The sequence below is a fragment of the Caenorhabditis remanei genome, chromosome I (genome assembly GCF_010183535.1).
Source record: "Caenorhabditis remanei strain PX506 chromosome I, whole genome shotgun sequence".
Lineage (NCBI taxonomy): Eukaryota > Metazoa > Nematoda > Chromadorea > Rhabditida > Rhabditidae > Caenorhabditis > Caenorhabditis remanei.
Genome location: NC_071328.1, coordinates 8,960,705 through 8,977,666, shown reverse-complemented (window position 1 = coordinate 8,977,666; position 16,962 = coordinate 8,960,705). Strand labels below are relative to the sequence as shown.

Below are 16,962 nucleotides of genomic sequence, written 5' to 3'. Positions count from 1 at the left end.
GAAATTTATCTCTTGTTTTCATCTGAAAATTAAGTTTTACGCGGCACCCTCTAAATCTTCTTCCCATCTCTCCTTCTCCCCTGTAATTGTTTCGTCATCTGATGTTGTCTTAGCAGTTGCGTCCCTCTTCATAAAATCGATAAACTCGTAATCAATCTTTGCTCATTAATTCATTATTCGCAAATACAGGGACAAATCGGTTTTTCTATCTCTGCGGGTCTTTCCACGACAATATCTTTTCATTTTTATGGGCAGCGCCATATTCTCGTTCATCTTTTTTTTTCAGTCCACTCCCTTCTCGTTCGTTTCTTTCGCTTTATACCTTCTGTTCATTTTATTCACGATGCAAAAATTTAACTACTCTAAGATGTTAAATTTCAGAGTCCCAGAAAGATGTCGAATCATCAAGAAGGGTGTTCCTCCAGAATGGGCGGTGCAAATCGGCGATGTGATTGCACTGAAGATCTAACGGAAAACGAAAAGTTGTGGAATGATTTTGAGGGATGTGCTCAAGCAGTTGCTCGACTCTATTCTGATTCTTCTTGGAGAAACTTCCGAGGAGCCGCTGAAGGAACGACGCAGTTATACAAAGTAAGTTGTGAATAACAAATAATGTGACTTGAGAAATGCACGAATTTTGAAAGATTTGTATAAATCCATTTCCATATCGCCTGATTCGGTTGATTTTAAAAATAAACTATTTTATTTCCAGACTGCAACTGACGGCTACCGTCGTGGATTCGACAAGGGATTCTCATCGGGTTGTACGAGTATTGCAAAAGAAATATTTCAAGCATTTCGAGACCCGCAGAAAATCGATATGAACATAGTACTTGAGGTTCTATACAGAAATATGGCCGTTCCGAGAGAAGAAAGACTCACAGTTGATACGAAAGCTGGATTTTCGGCTGATACTCTGGCCGCTGTTGAGTTATTCCAGCAGGTGAGTGTCTAATTAATATAAAGTGATCAGTATCATGATCGTAATGAATTCATATGTCTGGTGAAGTCTCTTAGAATTTTTAAAATGTTTTTAATTCGAAGTTTGATAGTTTTCACTCGATGGGGCTGTTATTTAAGTAAGACGATACGTTTTTCCAGGCTCTCAACCAACAACCACCGTCGTTGAACTCGTTGAGCGTTCGTCCTCATGCTCCCAGAGAGCGTCAAGAGTCTGATGCGTTAGACGAGTTTCTTGCCAACCAGGTAATTTTTTTTAAATACTATTCGATTTAAAATTATATATTCCTCGTATTTGTATTTTTGAAACGAGAAAAAGGAACAAAATGCCCCGGGCGGGATTCGAACCCGCGACTGGTTTTCACCAATGAGATCATAAGTCTCACGCCTTTGACCGCTCGGCCACCGGGGCAGATATTCTGAAAAATGGGAAGGTGTATGACAAGGGTGCGCGTTGGGTCATATCGCGGTGGGAACGTGGTAATCGACCACTGCGAATACGGTGAAATTGGCGGAATAAAACAACAATGAAAAAGGGATCATCTCTTCTTGAAAAAATACTTTTTTAGGTCGAATTTTTTTTCCTTAAAGGAACTTAAATAGGTCGAAAAAAGTCTTTGCAACAAAAATTGTTTTTTTAAACATTTTAGGTGGTAAAATTTTTTTCAATGGTCGTAGAGCTCAAAAACATTTTACTCCGGAATCGCAGACTTCTCAGTCTTGTATGTTGTCAAATATTGACCAATGTTCGAATTTATGATACATCTCTAGCTTTTGTTTGAATTATGTCACGTAGTCGGAAGGTCGACAATTTTTTCATCTTGATTCGAACTATTTAAGTAATAAGAAATACTTGTAATGGAAAATACAAAAGTCAAGAAGAAAGAATTGATGGCGAAAAAAACAAAAAGGTTGTTTCTCCCGAATTCAAAACCGCGACTGTTTTTTTACAAATGAGATCATAATCACGTCTTTGACCGCTTGTTCACCGGAAAAGATATTCTGAAAAATGGGAAGGTCTATGACAAGAGTGGATCATATTAAGAGAAAGAAGTAGTCGACTATAACTAGTAGTAAATATCAAAAGTATGAATAAAAATGTAAAAATGCTTAAATATCACTTTTCCAGGTGCAACGTCATCGGAAACGCCAAAGATCTCCAAATCATTCAATGTCTCCAACGTCGCAAATGAAGCGGCAGCGTCGTCTCTGAGATTTTTTCATCTCACACTCTTTATTCCATTTGTCAATTTCCAACTTCTCTCAACCCTTAATCCTCCCTCTCCAAAATTACTCTGTTTTCTAGCTTTCTCTTTCAATCCATTCTAGTGAAAAACTGTAAAACTTTGCCTCTAAAGCCGGTCTTGACCTTGAAAATGACTGGAAATTTCATGAAACTTTCTCTAATCATCAGACTGTAAAGATCACCGTTCTGATACTTCTACCCAAAAGCTTCCATTTTACTCAGAATTTCTTTGGTACTGGTTTCCTCGACTACTCTTTAATATTTTCATGAATTTCAGCTTTTTCAGCCTTATACTTTACTCGGAGTTTCTTTTCGTTTTTTTCGAATGTAATTTCTATAAAAACAAATTGTAGAAAGTCAAGGTTCTTTTCACCATTTTTTTTACCGTAGCCTCCCTTCTATCGTGTTTTTGTACATAAAAACGCCATTTTCTCTGGATCTTTTTTTCATAACTTTCTGTTTTTGTCGGTTATCAATTAAAGCTTCTATTTCTACCATAATTAATAAATCATGACCTCTGTAAAAAAAATCACGAGCTGCGTGTTCTCAATATTTTTGGGTTAGAAAACCCTCTTATTTTTCTCAATTGCCATTCTAGTTCTCTCTTTTGCACCGTTTTACATAGATTTTCAGAAAAACGAACTCTTGAAATGGTTCGAAAACTGAAAACTCATGAGCAGAAGCTCCTCAAAAAGACTGACTTCATGTCGTGGCAAGTGGATCAACAAGGCCGTCAGGGAGATATGCTAAAAAAGTACGGAGAACTTAGAATTTTGGCGAATTTCGGGTTGTGTCAATGCCGAAATTTCTCTTGTCAAAGACTGAATGTTAAGAAATACATTTTAAAACAAAGAGATATCCCCCACATTCCGAGGAAAAAACTTCTGGGAAAATAAAATGGGACTGAACGAAACGCTCATACTGATTTCCTATGAGTTTTTTCCACGAAATGTGTGAATCTCAAACATGACAAATTACTTGTAATTTGATGTAATATAAATATTGGCTTTAGGTTTTATTAGAAAACAACATTTCAAAGAAGAACTTTTTAAAACTTTTTATGTATCATTTTTCAGATTTCACGTGACAAAGCGCGAACACTATGCTCTATACAACACACTGGCTACAAAGGTGAGTTCTTCGATCTCCAATTCTAAACAGTATAATAAACATTTGTTTTCAGAGTCGTGAACTAGCCGAGCTAATCAAAAATCTCCCTTACTCGGATCCATTTAGAGACAAGTGTACGGATGACGTGTTGACAAAGTTCTACGCAGCTGGACTCGTGCCAACTGGAGATACTCTGGAAAGAGTTGGAAGAGTGAGAGTTGTTTCGATTGCAATTTTCATTCTAGTTCACCACCTGTCCTGTGAACAGCTTTCATAGCTTAGATAAGGTATATACGCCGTATTAAACACAATTTTCAGGTCACTGGAGCTTCATTCGCTCGTCGTCGTCTTCCAGTTGTAATGCGAAATATCGGAATGGTTGAATCAGTGAAAACGGCATCAGACCTTGTTGAACAAGGTCATGTTCGAATTGGAACAAAACTCGTCACTGATCCAGCATTCATGGTGACGCGTGCTTCAGAAGACATGATTACGTGGACAAATGCATCGAAAATCAAGCGACATGTTATGGATTACAACAATACAAGAGACGATTTCGATCTTATGGACTAAATTTCATGCGTTTTTGTTTTTGTTATTCGTTTCTCTTGTTGATTTTTATTTTTTTTTTCTCTTTTAATTACATGAACTGTGGCATTTTAAGATCAATGTTTATGCAACTATTGATTCCTCCTTCTCCTCTTCTTCTTCTTCTTCTTCTTTGATTTTTGGTAATTCTTTTGGAGAGTGTTCGCACAGTTTCTCAATCATAGCCATTTCATTTCCACGATCCGATCGAACGGCATAACAAAGGCGTTCACGGAGAGACTGAAAGTATCAATTCTGAAGGATTTACGATAGTTTTCTTCTATTCTAACCTGATGTGTGGTTGTCCAGAAATTATTGGTGAGAACAGTTTCAACTCTGGACAGTTTTGATAAATCAGCAGCCAATTGGAATAATGAGTCTGAAACGAAATGATATTCAGCTGAAACGTTCTTGAAAAACTTACTCAACGCAGCTTTTTCATTTTCAATTTTATTTGAGAAGTTGTTGTAGTTGTCCATTGATGTAAGAAGCTTAAAATTCTATCCGTAACACAGTCTTATTTCTTTGGAATACCTCTCGATAAGACTTGTCAAAAAGTGCATCCATTGCAGTGAGATTTGACATATTTCCAGTTTTACAAGAATTCAGAGATAATCCTTCGATTGCTCTCACTTCTTTCATTCGACAATCAATTACTTTCGACTCTTCTTTCTTCTTTGTTTCGAGCTGAAAACCAATTGGTTCTTTTCAAAAACAATTCAATTACGAACCTCTTGAATCTCATCCAACGTTTCTCTGATATATTCAAACGGAATAACTCCTCCAATTTCCATTCCTTGAACTGATTCTCCAATTCTTTTCACTAATTCTTTCGAAGCAATTTGGAGAAGAGAAACATGCTCAGATTGGATACGATACCGGTCTGAAAATAGAAAATAATGAATAAATTGGAAATTGAGAAATCAACAGACTCGATTTATTTGCTGCAAAAATAGAAACAGTCTTCTCAGATCCATGAAGAGAAAACCCGATTGCTTGTGGGTTTTCGGACTCGAATTCTGTAATTCAACCAGAATAATGAATAGAAAAATTGATATTTCTTACCAGAGAACAGTTTATCCAATCCTATAACTGCTCCAGCTGTATCAATTGTCACTTTATATTTTGCATTTCTATCGATTTGAGATTCTTCGAACAAAACTTTAAATGGTAGTTCGATGGTTTTCGTGACGCTCACTGAAAAAAAGGCGGTTTTATAGTCATTCTTGAAAAAAGCATACTCTGAGTGAACATGCAATGTGCTGTTATTGTGACTTTATTGCTGGTTGGGCTCGTTTTGGATCCAACGTAAAATGGGATTTGAATGGATGCAGTTGATTCTGAAATCTTCTATTTTTTCTCAATCCCTGAATCTCAAGGATAATAACTCGATGAATAACTGAAAATTCGGTGACTTTCGATCAAATCTCATAGTCAAACGTACTAGAACTTCCTACATTGATTTGAAAAGTTTTCGACGGACTCGCACATTCTGAATTCACATTTATATGAAGTTTCGAGACGTTGTGCAGTTCAGAGAAATCAATCATCAAATTGCAATACGGGGCATTGTTGGCTGCATTCGGTTCGATCTGGAGATGAAAAAGATGAGTTAATGAGCTAAAACGCTATGTTTTCTAACCGTTCTTTTTCCAATTTCTCCAATATTTACTTTCATCTGAATCCCTTCTTTTCTCTTGATTGCCCCTCCAGCAGCATCTGATTCTTTGATTTTCAATTCAATTTCTTTCAATTGTTCCATTCGATCCGCATAATTCACAATCACTTTATCCTCTGGAACCTTATATAAACTTGGCTCGGTTCCGAGATATCCAATCACTATTTTTCCGCTCGAAGCCATCATTGTGATCACATTTTCATATGATTTGCTGTAATTATCAATTTTAGACCTTTAGATTTCTGTGAGAATTGGAAAATACTTATAAGAGCAAACGAGTAAGGAAACTGGCGACATTTGAGCATTACAGTTCCATATTAATTGATTGTCTTTAAATATGAGCAGTGTATCATCGGATGTTGCAATTATGAGACGATTGAATTGAGTATTATCTGAAATGTTTGTTCTTTCTTCCTTTCTTTGAATGAACTCACTGATCTGAAGAGATTTATAAAGACACATTGCCATTCCAACAGCTTCTAAACGTATCTGCCAAACAACTGAACCACTTCCATTGAATGCAGAAACATGACGACGACAAAGAATAATTGTAGTTGGTTTCAATCCTTCAGTCACTTCCATTTTGATTGCCGTATCTCCAAGATTGAATGACCAATCATACTGAAATGTCTGTCTGTGTGTTTGTGTTCCCCATCAACTTACATTAATCTTTTTCTGTGATCCACTCGACATGAGACTGAATTTAATCGCTGCCAAGAATCCATTGTTTGCCACAAAAAGAGTCTGTGTTGTCTGACAATATCCTATTGGTCCTGGTTGAAGAGCTCTCAACGGAACAAGGGAAAAAACACATTGGTCTCCTTGGAAAAGAGATAATTTACAGTCGATCGACTGAACAAGTATCTGCGATGGAGAGTCGTCGATTGGAATTACACACATATTCCACGCAGAAGTTGTGAACGAATGACAGAAGATTTCATCGAGAGTAGCATGAGTGTCATCTGGATTGGCTGAAGTAATAAAGTGCGGTTGGATGTCTAACAAGTTTTTAAAGAACTTACCAAAGTTAACTGCATAATAAGTGAGTTTGGTAGGTGACAAAACTGCCAAAATCCTGTCCATCGTCGACAAAAAAATATCTGATGCCATTTCCATAATAGGATATTTTGTTTGAGTTGTAACAAGTACGTGGTTCTGAATTTTGAGAATGTTTCAGGCTTTCACAGATAAAATGAACTCACATTGTCTTCTCTGCAACCTGGGTCCAATATTATAATCTGACCATCTTCTCCGCCAACAATCAATTGATCTGAAAATTGATGTTATCTGTTGATTGGATTGCTCAAAAGAATATCTTGACACAGTTAAAGTTTATTCAGAAGAAGTTGCATGTTTTCTCATAATCACTAATCTCACGTTTCGTTCTGGAAAATTAACTTTTCTCTTCACTAACGAACTCAGAAAGAAAACCGGACATAGGATATTCTAACAAGAAGAAAAGAATAAACAATTAATTTGATTATCAACTGAAATTTATATGCAGAAACAAACCTCGTTCTTGATAAAAGGAAGCATTCAGTACTGTAGAAACCTTTGGAACTGCGTGAGAAACCCATTCTACAAGCCGAAAGAGAGACATTTCTGATCAATATGCGCTTCTGAGCAGGACAGAGCAGGAAATACTCTTCTCACCTGCTCGCTCGCTGTCGAGTTGCTATGGAAACCGTGCAATGCAAAGCAAGAAGAAAGGAAACCAACGAATAGAAGGTCATCAATTTTATTATAAACCAGAAATCATCAACCGATGAAATAAATACTAAACATAAATACACAAGATTGGAAGAAAAAACCCAGTAAAAGACAGTTAAGAAATTGAATTATTGTTGGTATGTCGAATTGTCTTTGGAATGTTACAATTGTGTTCCTGGAGAATTCAGAAGATGTCGACCGGTTTACTTGGCTTTCTTCTTCTCCTCGCGGCGTTGTCTAGCCGAAGACTTCTCCTTTGGTAGGGTGGCATCACGAAGTTTTAGGGCGGCGTAAACTGAAAAAAAGTTTTTTGATGAATACTTGAACTTTGAGCGTGCGGAGCAGGGCAAAATTTTATATCAGTCTGAATTTCCGAAACTTCCGAATATCCCCCTACGAGTATTCTCGGAGACAGAGAATGACCAAAACGATGCAGGTAAGTTAATGTTTGATTATTATTCAGATGTAAAAATCATCTCAACTTTGTTGGGCAAAATGTTTACAGTCAATATGATGAATCTACATCCACATAAAACTCTCTAAAATAACTTCAAACTTGAAACACTTTTACAGAAAACTCCTGTATCTACAAAGCCAGCATCAAAAACTGAGATCCCAGAGGAGGGACAAGAGGTCGTAGTCAAGGAAGAAGTTATAATTGTTGAGCATAAACCTGTAGTCGTGGAAAGACGTACTGCGGCAATCGCATGTTGTTCTATTCTCTAAACTCGATTTTTGAAGGAATAAACCTTTCCCTTTCAGTCGTTGATAATTTTATTTTATTTGTTCGTATCTCGAAGCAGGAAACTAACCAAAAACTGCAACCACTACAATAGCGGGGATAATGAAAACCGAGTTGTCGAATGATGTGGAGTATGGTCCTTTTCCTCCTAGCTCAACCATCTTTCAAGTTGTTGTTGTCTGTAAAAATATCAGTGAAGATGGGGGAAACACGGAAGGGAGAAAAGAGTGACAACGAAGGAGTACTGTAGCTATGAAGATCTAAATGTTCCATGCAATGCTTTTGGGGTTTAAAATAATATTTTTCGAGGAAAAATTACGAATTATTATGAATCAAGTCTTCATCTATAGGAAAATGTCACAATTTGAAAGTAAGGGTATGTAGAAAGGGGTGGGGAAGCAATGCAAACGTGTCTCCTAACAGAAAAATGCCAACCTGGAAGAATACGCAACGCAACCGCGACGCGTCGGACGGCATAAGCAACCAGCGAACCTTCATCTATTTTTTCGATTTGCATTTCTTGGGGATGAACAAAGAATTGATAAACATTTTTTGATTATAGAAACAATTAAACTTCTTAAAATGTTGATAATAATGACTCAACCTTTATTAATTAACGTCAGATCAGTTGTGGCAACTTTATGTAAAGTACTAGTAAAGTTGAGAAAGCTCAAGGCCGAAATGGAAAAGAAAACGGTAAAGGCAAGCTGTAAAAAATAGACGAAAACCTTTTAGAAAGTTATTAAACCAGTGTGCTTAAATAGTTGTAGCAGTCGTCGCGATAAACATGACCATATGAGATCTTTGCCCAAAAATACAGCGTTTTTGCTGCAAACCATATGGCGAGGAGCACTGCAGATGATCCTAAAGTTATGGAGACGCATTTTGAGGCCAAACTTCGTGATGGATCGATTGCAACTGTGAGTAAAAGTACTGAAAGATGTCAAATGTAGTTATTTTAATGATTTGGAGCAAGCTTTTACCTATCACAAAAACCATAATTGACGCAAACCAGAAAGAGAAAGCAACAATTCGCAGGAAGCTAGTCGATTTCATGTATTGAAGTGCTCTGTAAAGTAATGTTTGAAAAAAATTTCTAATACAATCTTTTTTTTTATAATTTTCTCTGACTGTGCTTCTTTATCTGTGGAGTCTTTTTTTGCACACCTATCACGAGCTGGGCCAATTTCCTAATTTCCACCGGCCCGGCCCTGATGAAGCGACTTTTTCCCGAAAAAACATGTTCAGTAATTTTTGAAAAAGGAGTTTTTGGGACATTTTGAGCTGAAATTCGAATAAATAGAAGAATTTAAGTAATCCCACAATGAATTTAGTGACGAAAAAGTACTTGAAATTTATTTTTGGAATCTTAAAATTCTAAAAAAAATTTTGCTCGGCCCGGCCCGTTAAATGACAAGTATTATTTTTGTATGTTCTTAAATTTAGGGCTGGGCTGAAGAAATCGCCAAAATTCTGCACTTACACTTCGACGTCTCCTGGTTGTTGCGTTTGTTTGACAATTTTCATTATGAAAAGAAGCTGTAGAGCCGATATGAAAAAGGCAAGAATTGAGAGAATAACGATTGCCACGTCAAAAGATGCAATAACATCTCGAATAACATCAATTACTCCTTTATATGGAGAATTTGAAGATTTGGCACTTCTTAAGAATTTTTCGGAGTTTGAAAAGTGAAATTGAAGCGCTATAACAGCGAATAGCGCCGAGCAAACTGACATGAAAAGAAGGAGAAGCATGTTCCAATGAACCTGAAAATTTTTATCGAAATAGTTTCTAACATAACTGAGAATAACTTACTGCTTTCTTATCCATCGCCTTATTTTCGTTATTCAAGTCTATAACAGATGGATGACTTTCGCTAACTTGTCCTCCTACTCCACTGTAGGTTCCGATGGTACCCATTTTATGTCCTCCTCCAGCGCAGGATACTGAGTATCGCATTGATATTGGAGAGTTTTGAGCCTCAAAATAATGTAATTGGAGACTTTTTTGAATCTGAAACTCTTACATTAGGAATGAGGGCTTCGTGATTTAGAGTGGCTGGAATATGTTGATTTCGTCTGGGTAATGAGGATGTTATCATTATCTGAAATAGAGATACGTATAGAAGATGTAAGAATAGGAAAAAGAGAGTAATAAAAAGGAGAAGAATTTGAAGCGTTTTTTGCAAAGCTCTGTGTCTGCCCAACAAAATAAAACTTTTCTTCTGGCAATAAGAAAGTTTGTATTACAAAGAGACAGAGAGACGGCAATCAGAACGGGAGAGACCACTGAACTCCTTGTTGCTCTGAGATCGCATAAGTTTTTGTGTAAGGCGAACGGAGATTCATTTCTCGGGGGAGAACATCATCTCCAGGTGGTGGCATTCGTGAGCGGTGAAAAGAGAGAGTGAGAGAGCATAATTGAGTTGTGAAATGTCACAAAAATGAAACAAATAACTGCCAGATGATCTGAATTGAAAGTATAATATTAAATGTTCCGTGCAGAATAGATGGGAAATATAGCCAAATGAAAGCAAAATTCCAATCATAAAACATATTTTTTAAAAACTTCACGATCATTTATTTAAAGTCTCGTAATTAACGGAGACCGTACAAATCGGGAAGAATGCTCAATCGGGAAGAAACGGATCGGGAAGAAACAAATCGGGAAGAAGCAAATCGGGAAGTGACGAATCGGGAAGAACGCTTTTTCGCAAGTTTCAGTGTCGGAAATGAAAGAAAAGTTAATAGTTTTCTGTTTAGTGCAGTGTGTCTTCTCGAGAAAAAATTCTCGAGAAAAGGAATTCTCGAGAAATTCTCGAGAGATCTCTCGAGAGATTTCTCGAGAAATTCTCGAGACATTCTCGAGAATTCTCGAGAATTCTCGAGAATTCTCGAGAAATCTCTCGAGAGATCTCTCGAGAATTTCTCGAGAATTCTCGAGAATCTCGAGAATAGGTTTTTAAAAATTTTGTTTACTATTTATGGCGGGGTGCGGAATTTCGGAGTGCCGTTGTTTTTTTTCTAACACGAGCCAAATATTTGTATTATTAAAGCTTTATTGACAAAAATATAGTTTCTCCATTAGTTATTATTTAAATGTTTCTCGATTTGATGAACTCGGTTCTCTTGTTAAAAATGAATCTCTTTCAATTTAATCTCAATCTCTATTACACTTGTTCACATACTTATTTTAGTAAAATTGGTTTTTTGTGAGTTTTTCGTGAAATCGCTCCTCGAGACCTGAATTTCTCGAGAATTCTCGAGAATTCTCGAGAAATCTCTCGAGAAATTTTTCTCGAGAACTCTCTCGAGAATTTTCTCGAGAATTTTCTCGAGACCGTCTCGAGAAGACACACTGGTTTAGTGTAGTTATTTTGCTTATTAATGGTGTGTTTTCATGTTTTTGTGTTGATTTTACGGAAATTCGTTTTGCGAAAAATTTTCGAAACTACGGTATATCGAGCGAAATTCAAAATTGTCATCAAAAACAGGTAAAGACACCATTAAAAGTGGCAATAATTACACAATACACCTTCAAATGACAGTTTCTTTCATTTCCGACACTGAAACTTGCGAAAAAGCGTTCTTCCCGATTCGTCACTTCCCGATTTGCTTCTTCCCGATTCGTTTCTTCCAGACTTGCAAAATATCGGCCCGGGCCGGTAGAGAAAGTTGCCGGCCCGGCCCGGCCCGGTCGGCCCGGAGTCAAAAAATGAGCACAATTTTTTCACAAAATTTTTCGAAATTTTTTGAAATTTTCATCAAAAATAGTCAAAAATCCTATGTACACTTGAGTTTTATCGATATGTAAAAACATAGTCGAAAATTCGACTTTTTTGCGAAAAAATCAAAAAAATTCAAATTTTCAAATTTTTGTACTGTGACCCGGGCCGACCGGGCCGGGCCGGGCCAGGCCGGGCCGGGCCGGGCCGGGCCGGGCCGGGCCGGTGAAAATTCTCAAATCGGCCCGGCCCGGCCCGGCCCGTTGCAAGTATGGTTTCTTCCCGATCCGTTTCTTCCCGATTGAGCATTCTTCCCGATTTGTACGGTCTCAATTAACGTATCAGTATCCTTGCTGTAATTGTCGGCGTTTAAGAGACAGTGTCCGTGAACACAGTGACGAAAAGACGCAGACAGGAAAAATTGAGGCTGAACAAAAAATTCAAGTTTATCGATCGAAGACACAAGTTATAGTTCATTTAAACTTGCAAAAAAGAACTAATAATCCAAATTTCTTTTGCATTTTGAATGAAATGCGGTCGGCTGTTATGATTGAGTGCCCACTCTCCTCCTCACTCATTCCTTCTTTACACCCATTGATTCACCAACACAATCAATAATATTAATCCTGTGCGGACAGTATTCACACCTTCAATTTACCCTCCTTCTACCATTTCGTCCTTATGGTCGTTCAACTAAGCAGACCGTAAAAAAGAGTTTTTAATGTTATAATATTACAGATCTGTCAAAAAAAGGAGTTCAAACAGAAACAATCTAAAACGCTGGGAGAGATGAGCGCAGGTAAGACAAACGAGCATTATGCAAATATACGCGAGTTTTTATAAACAACAAGATTTTTCCTACTAGTGAAACATGATAGCTTCCGGAACTAACCCAAATCTGATTTTCAAATGATATTCTAAATATAACTGCTGAACCCTATAAAATTTCAGACTACAATCAATACGGATACTATACAGGAGCTGGAAGTATGCCTGCATCAGCTGCAGCTCCATCACCCGCTGCTTCTGTTCCTGCAACTTCTGTTTATGGAGAGCAACGACCAACATTCTCAGAAGATGGAACTGGTGCTCCATACAGCACTATACTCAATCTGTCAGTTTCTTAGTTCGTAAGTTCTTCTGAATATCAATTTTCAGTGTCGGGAGTTCTGCGGTGAACAGTGATATCAGTTACGATACATCATCGAAAGATCCTCATATGATCAGGTAAGTCACCAACAAAAAAACACAAAAATGCTATTGGTAAAATGAATAAAAAGAAGGGAATGAACGGGAAAAGAAGGGAATAGAAAGGTCGTGGGAAAGTAAACATTTTTAGAAAAAAGGGCCCGACACATAAAGTGACCAAGAAAGAAAAAGAAGAGAAAGAATGAGATTTATTCTTTTCACATGTTTCTGGAGTAAGCAAAACGTTTGAAAAACGGAGTGGAAAATAACTATAGATGAATTGAAAATTCGTTGGTTATTACAGAGCCCGTGTCTTCATCGGAAACATTGCCCGTGCAATCATCACCCGCGATGATATCATTGAATTGTTCCGACCATTCGGAAAAATTTTGGCTGTTAATTATTTTGCTGTGAGTTTTCATGCATTTTCTGGATTCTCTTTTTTCTATTCATTCTCTTGAGGAGAATTAATATGAATAAGCAGCAATAGCTGATCATTACTCCACCAATAAATCATAACTTTTTTAGCAACAAGGATTCGGATTTGTTCAATTTAATGAAGCTTCAAGTGCAGACGAATCATGTCGTTCACTTAATGGAATTTCGTGGAAAACATGTTGTTTGGGTAAGTTTGGCTCGTTTCCTCGAATTTTCTATCAAAATTAAAAGAATCTGAAATAGAAATCGACAACCTCTAGTCGAATGTTCGCATTCAGCGTTTCATTTATTCATTATACGATTTCAATTTTTGTTTTTTTTCACAGTTTTCAATCTTTTTCCCCTTTTGTTAAAAATATTTCACATTCCCCTGTTTCAGATGTTCATTTGGCTATGTTGGGCTCATTGAAAAAGCCAACTGGAAACGAAGGTCGTCATGGAAATCCTGTAGCGCCAATTCCATCGGCTATCCCCGTCGGGAAGCCGATGGTTACACAGGTCGTTGAATCATCAGCGCAAAGGTTTTTAATTGTTTCAGTCGATTTTTACCCCCTTAAAATATTTTTTTTTCTCTTTTTTGATTATTTATTTTCTAACTTAAAATTCGAATTCTAGGCTAATTTTCCTCATTACGTTTTTCTCGGACAATAGTTTTATTTGCAATAATACTTGGGTAATTGCTGAACTTAGTTTAATCAGCTACTCTAAACGCTAACTTCCAATTTCTTTCCTAATCTGGAATAGCGTCGGTATCAACGATTCGCAACTTTTAGATTGCGATCATTAGGAAAATAGAGTACACTAACTATTGGCAGAGAATTTTAAAAGTAAAATCATATCGAATATATTAATGTTTACTTGACTTCATGGCTAATCATAAAACTTTATTTATTTTTTCAGCGGAAAACGGCCATTCGAAGAAGAGGAATATGAGATTTTCAAGCAGAACAAACGGAATAAACAATTCGCAAATGGGGATAGAACAACCAATGACCAATTGGCACCGAATGGTAAAATTTTTAAAAGAACGTTGTCGAAGGGACTGGCATGGTTCTAAATTTGCTAATAATTCAATTTGATCCAATTGCTGGGTTTTTCAGAAATGTGTGACACAATGGTATGTGGACATTGCCGCTTCGTTACCAGTGATTTCGAAGAATTCAAAGAGCACCGTGTTGCTGGGTGCAGCAAATTCAAAGATCCTGGTGAGTGGGGAAAATCGAAATCTTTTAACTTGTGATAGGGACCGTGAGTGGGGCTGATTTAATTTCTTTTGTTTAATAAGAGTTTCTCTCTCTGGGTACGAAGAACTTTGAACTCATCGGAAGGATGAAACTCAGTTGATATGTTGAATATGTTTATCTTTTATTTCAGAAGAACCACGTCACCGTCTGAAATGTGCGACGTGCAGTCAGCGATTCCTTGGTGCCTGGGGACTGCTGGAGCATCTCACAGAGTTTCATCGTATGCTGCTGTATAACGAGGAGAAACTTACAGTGTGTTCAAACTTCTTGAACTTACATTCTTATGTTTTCAAAAAACTGTTTTCAGCCAAGTGACCTCGCTCAAATGCGTGCTGGCTCATCTGCATCTTCTGTCTCTGGAGCTCCACAAAACGTTTCTCAAACTACTCCACAAGACATCTCAGCCAATTCCACTCCATCTTATCCGATGATTATTGAAGGAACGCCTGTGTCGTATTCAAACAATGGAACACCTCAAAACTGAATTAATGTGAATCCTGTCAAATCTCAACTGAATCTCTTGTTCTCAACATCCACTACTGTTTCTACTCTATGATTTTTCTTGTTATTACCAAATTAAAATTCTTCAAATGAGTCGATTAACTTTCCAAGCACTCAAAAAAGACGTGACCAACTAAAAACCTTATTTCATCAGATAAGAATCCTATTGAAAAATCCAAAATGTATCACTGAAGTTAGATATTTACATTTTATCAATCAACTGAAAAATGAATGAAAAACTCTTCCTGTTGATGCTTATATCGACTGTTTCTTTCATTGAATGCGATAAACTGAGCAAAGAAGAAAACGAGAATAGACTGGAAACATGTGGACAAAAAATGCAAAGTAAGGATTGAATAGGCGTTCGAACGGAATATCTCGAATTTCAGACAAGATTTATCATGGGGAAAAAAATAAAATATTTCCTGAAGATAGTCCATGGACAGTTTATGTCGAAACTGAGACGAGAGGCGGCAACAGAAGCGGTTCGGAAACTTTATATTTCATTTCATTGATCTAGAACGTTGTTTGTTTATTTTGGGTTTTCAGCATGTAGTGGTACGGTAATATCCTCACGGCATGTTCTCACTGCAACTCATTGTTTTGCTAGCCTACCCGAAGACATGAACAGATTTCTGAAAATAATGATGAATGATAAACCTATTGAAAAGAAAGACTGCACTGGATCGTGAGAAATCAATGAAATAATTGAAATACTACTGATAAATTCCAGAGATTACATTATTGATGATCTCGACGTTGCAAGGAAAGTTTCTATTGGTACGGGGAAATCGATCCAACAGGGTAAAACTCAACCTTATTTAGTAAAGAAAGTGAGTTATTGAAGAGAGATTACAGTGGATGAAAGATGAATAAAAAACTGGAATTCTCCGGTTTCTAGTGAAGTTCTACGAATTCAAGTAATTTTTTCCACCATTAAGATTTGGCTCATCTCTGCATGCCGTAAATTTGAAAGTCAGGGATCATTAGTTGATCTCACATTGTTGGAAATGGAAAATGATTTTCCTCTCAATTCCAGACTTCGCCCAGCATGTGTTTCAGGTGATTCATTTCATACAATCGAGATGGCCGTAATTCGCAATCATTTAGAATCGATGTCTGACGTTGCTGGTGGCGTGACAATGGACTTTTATGGATATGGAACCCAGCGTATGAAACTGAAACAAGTTCTTTTCAGAACCACATACATTTATTTCAGCTGCTTTTAATGAACCAGAATCTTCTTCAAGTTTAGCGGAATTCCAATATGAACAGACATGGGTAACACTCTTATTTTAAATCTTTAATTGTTTTAGTGGTTCAGGTTATTCAACCTCAGTTTGTATTCCGATCGAAAACACCGAAAAGTGGAAAATATTCGGAAGAGCAACTGATTTTGGCACGTTCAACTTCTGAAAAGAGTGTTGCGTGTGCGGTAAGAATTCTCAAGTTATGAATAAATCTTTCATTTTCTAGGGAGATAGTGGAGGGGGTGCAACTCGAGTTATCAACGGAAGAACTACTTTGGTTGGGGTGATCAGTCAGAGTAAGTTAATTGATTCTGTTAACTCATTTTTCTTTTTTCTTCTTTCAGCATCATGCCGAGGAATGTTGCGCGAGGCAGCTGCGATAGAATTATATGTAGCAGTGGCTTCGAAAAGTGAAAAATGGTGTGAGTACGGTGGAATATGCTCAGGAAGCTGGAGAATCAATCAAGTTTTGGTTGGTATAATCGTATTTATTTCTTATTTGATAAATGAATGAATACCCTTTATTTTCATTACTCAAAAACATAATATATTTTTGTGAGCTAAAACTAATGAGAAGTGAGG

General features: G+C 37.0%; 6 protein-coding genes across 6 annotated transcripts; 4 read left to right on the top strand and 2 right to left on the bottom strand.

Moving 5' to 3' along the window:
- Positions 1 to 393: 393 nt before the first annotated feature.
- Positions 394 to 2,173, top strand: GCK72_001849 (uncharacterized protein; the record flags this gene model as incomplete). Its single annotated transcript, XM_003114942.2, has 4 exons — positions 394 to 591; positions 713 to 943; positions 1,102 to 1,206; positions 2,090 to 2,173. 4 exons carry the CDS (start codon positions 394 to 396, stop codon positions 2,171 to 2,173), a joined length of 618 nt encoding a protein of 205 aa, XP_003114990.1.
- Positions 2,174 to 2,856: 683 nt separating this feature from the next.
- GCK72_001848 (uncharacterized protein) lies at positions 2,857 to 3,889 on the top strand (the record flags this gene model as incomplete). The annotated part of the gene is made up of 4 exons (XM_003114676.2): positions 2,857 to 2,960; positions 3,283 to 3,337; positions 3,390 to 3,527; positions 3,635 to 3,889. 4 exons carry the CDS (start codon positions 2,857 to 2,859, stop codon positions 3,887 to 3,889), a joined length of 552 nt encoding a protein of 183 aa, XP_003114724.2.
- Positions 3,890 to 3,988: 99 nt separating this feature from the next.
- On the bottom strand, positions 3,989 to 7,182 carry GCK72_001847 (uncharacterized protein; the record flags this gene model as incomplete). Its single annotated transcript, XM_053723150.1, has 16 exons — positions 3,989 to 4,144; positions 4,195 to 4,283; positions 4,329 to 4,395; positions 4,439 to 4,591; positions 4,636 to 4,787; positions 4,837 to 4,923; positions 4,970 to 5,101; positions 5,146 to 5,244; positions 5,349 to 5,496; positions 5,547 to 5,793; positions 5,845 to 5,974; positions 6,017 to 6,203; positions 6,246 to 6,553; positions 6,605 to 6,737; positions 6,785 to 6,852; positions 7,095 to 7,182. The coding sequence occupies 16 exons, from the start codon at positions 7,180 to 7,182 to the stop codon at positions 3,989 to 3,991; spliced, it is 2,244 nt and encodes a 747-aa protein (XP_053591795.1).
- Positions 7,183 to 8,776: 1,594 nt separating this feature from the next.
- On the bottom strand, positions 8,777 to 10,136 carry GCK72_001846 (uncharacterized protein; the record flags this gene model as incomplete). The annotated part of the gene is made up of 5 exons (XM_003115052.2): positions 8,777 to 8,967; positions 9,018 to 9,103; positions 9,518 to 9,801; positions 9,851 to 10,015; positions 10,062 to 10,136. The coding sequence occupies 5 exons, from the start codon at positions 10,134 to 10,136 to the stop codon at positions 8,777 to 8,779; spliced, it is 801 nt and encodes a 266-aa protein (XP_003115100.2).
- GCK72_001845 (uncharacterized protein) lies at positions 8,874 to 15,113 on the top strand (the record flags this gene model as incomplete). The annotated part of the gene is made up of 11 exons (XM_003115075.2): positions 8,874 to 8,954; positions 12,498 to 12,558; positions 12,711 to 12,873; positions 12,918 to 12,986; positions 13,252 to 13,357; positions 13,476 to 13,572; positions 13,765 to 13,906; positions 14,286 to 14,395; positions 14,486 to 14,590; positions 14,760 to 14,881; positions 14,937 to 15,113. The coding sequence occupies 11 exons, from the start codon at positions 8,874 to 8,876 to the stop codon at positions 15,111 to 15,113; spliced, it is 1,233 nt and encodes a 410-aa protein (XP_003115123.2).
- A 1,102-nt stretch (positions 15,114 to 16,215) lies between these two features.
- GCK72_001844 (uncharacterized protein) lies at positions 16,216 to 16,763 on the top strand (the record flags this gene model as incomplete). The annotated part of the gene is made up of 4 exons (XM_053723149.1): positions 16,216 to 16,300; positions 16,350 to 16,411; positions 16,455 to 16,565; positions 16,725 to 16,763. 4 exons carry the CDS (start codon positions 16,216 to 16,218, stop codon positions 16,761 to 16,763), a joined length of 297 nt encoding a protein of 98 aa, XP_053591794.1.
- Positions 16,764 to 16,962: the final 199 nt, after the last annotated feature.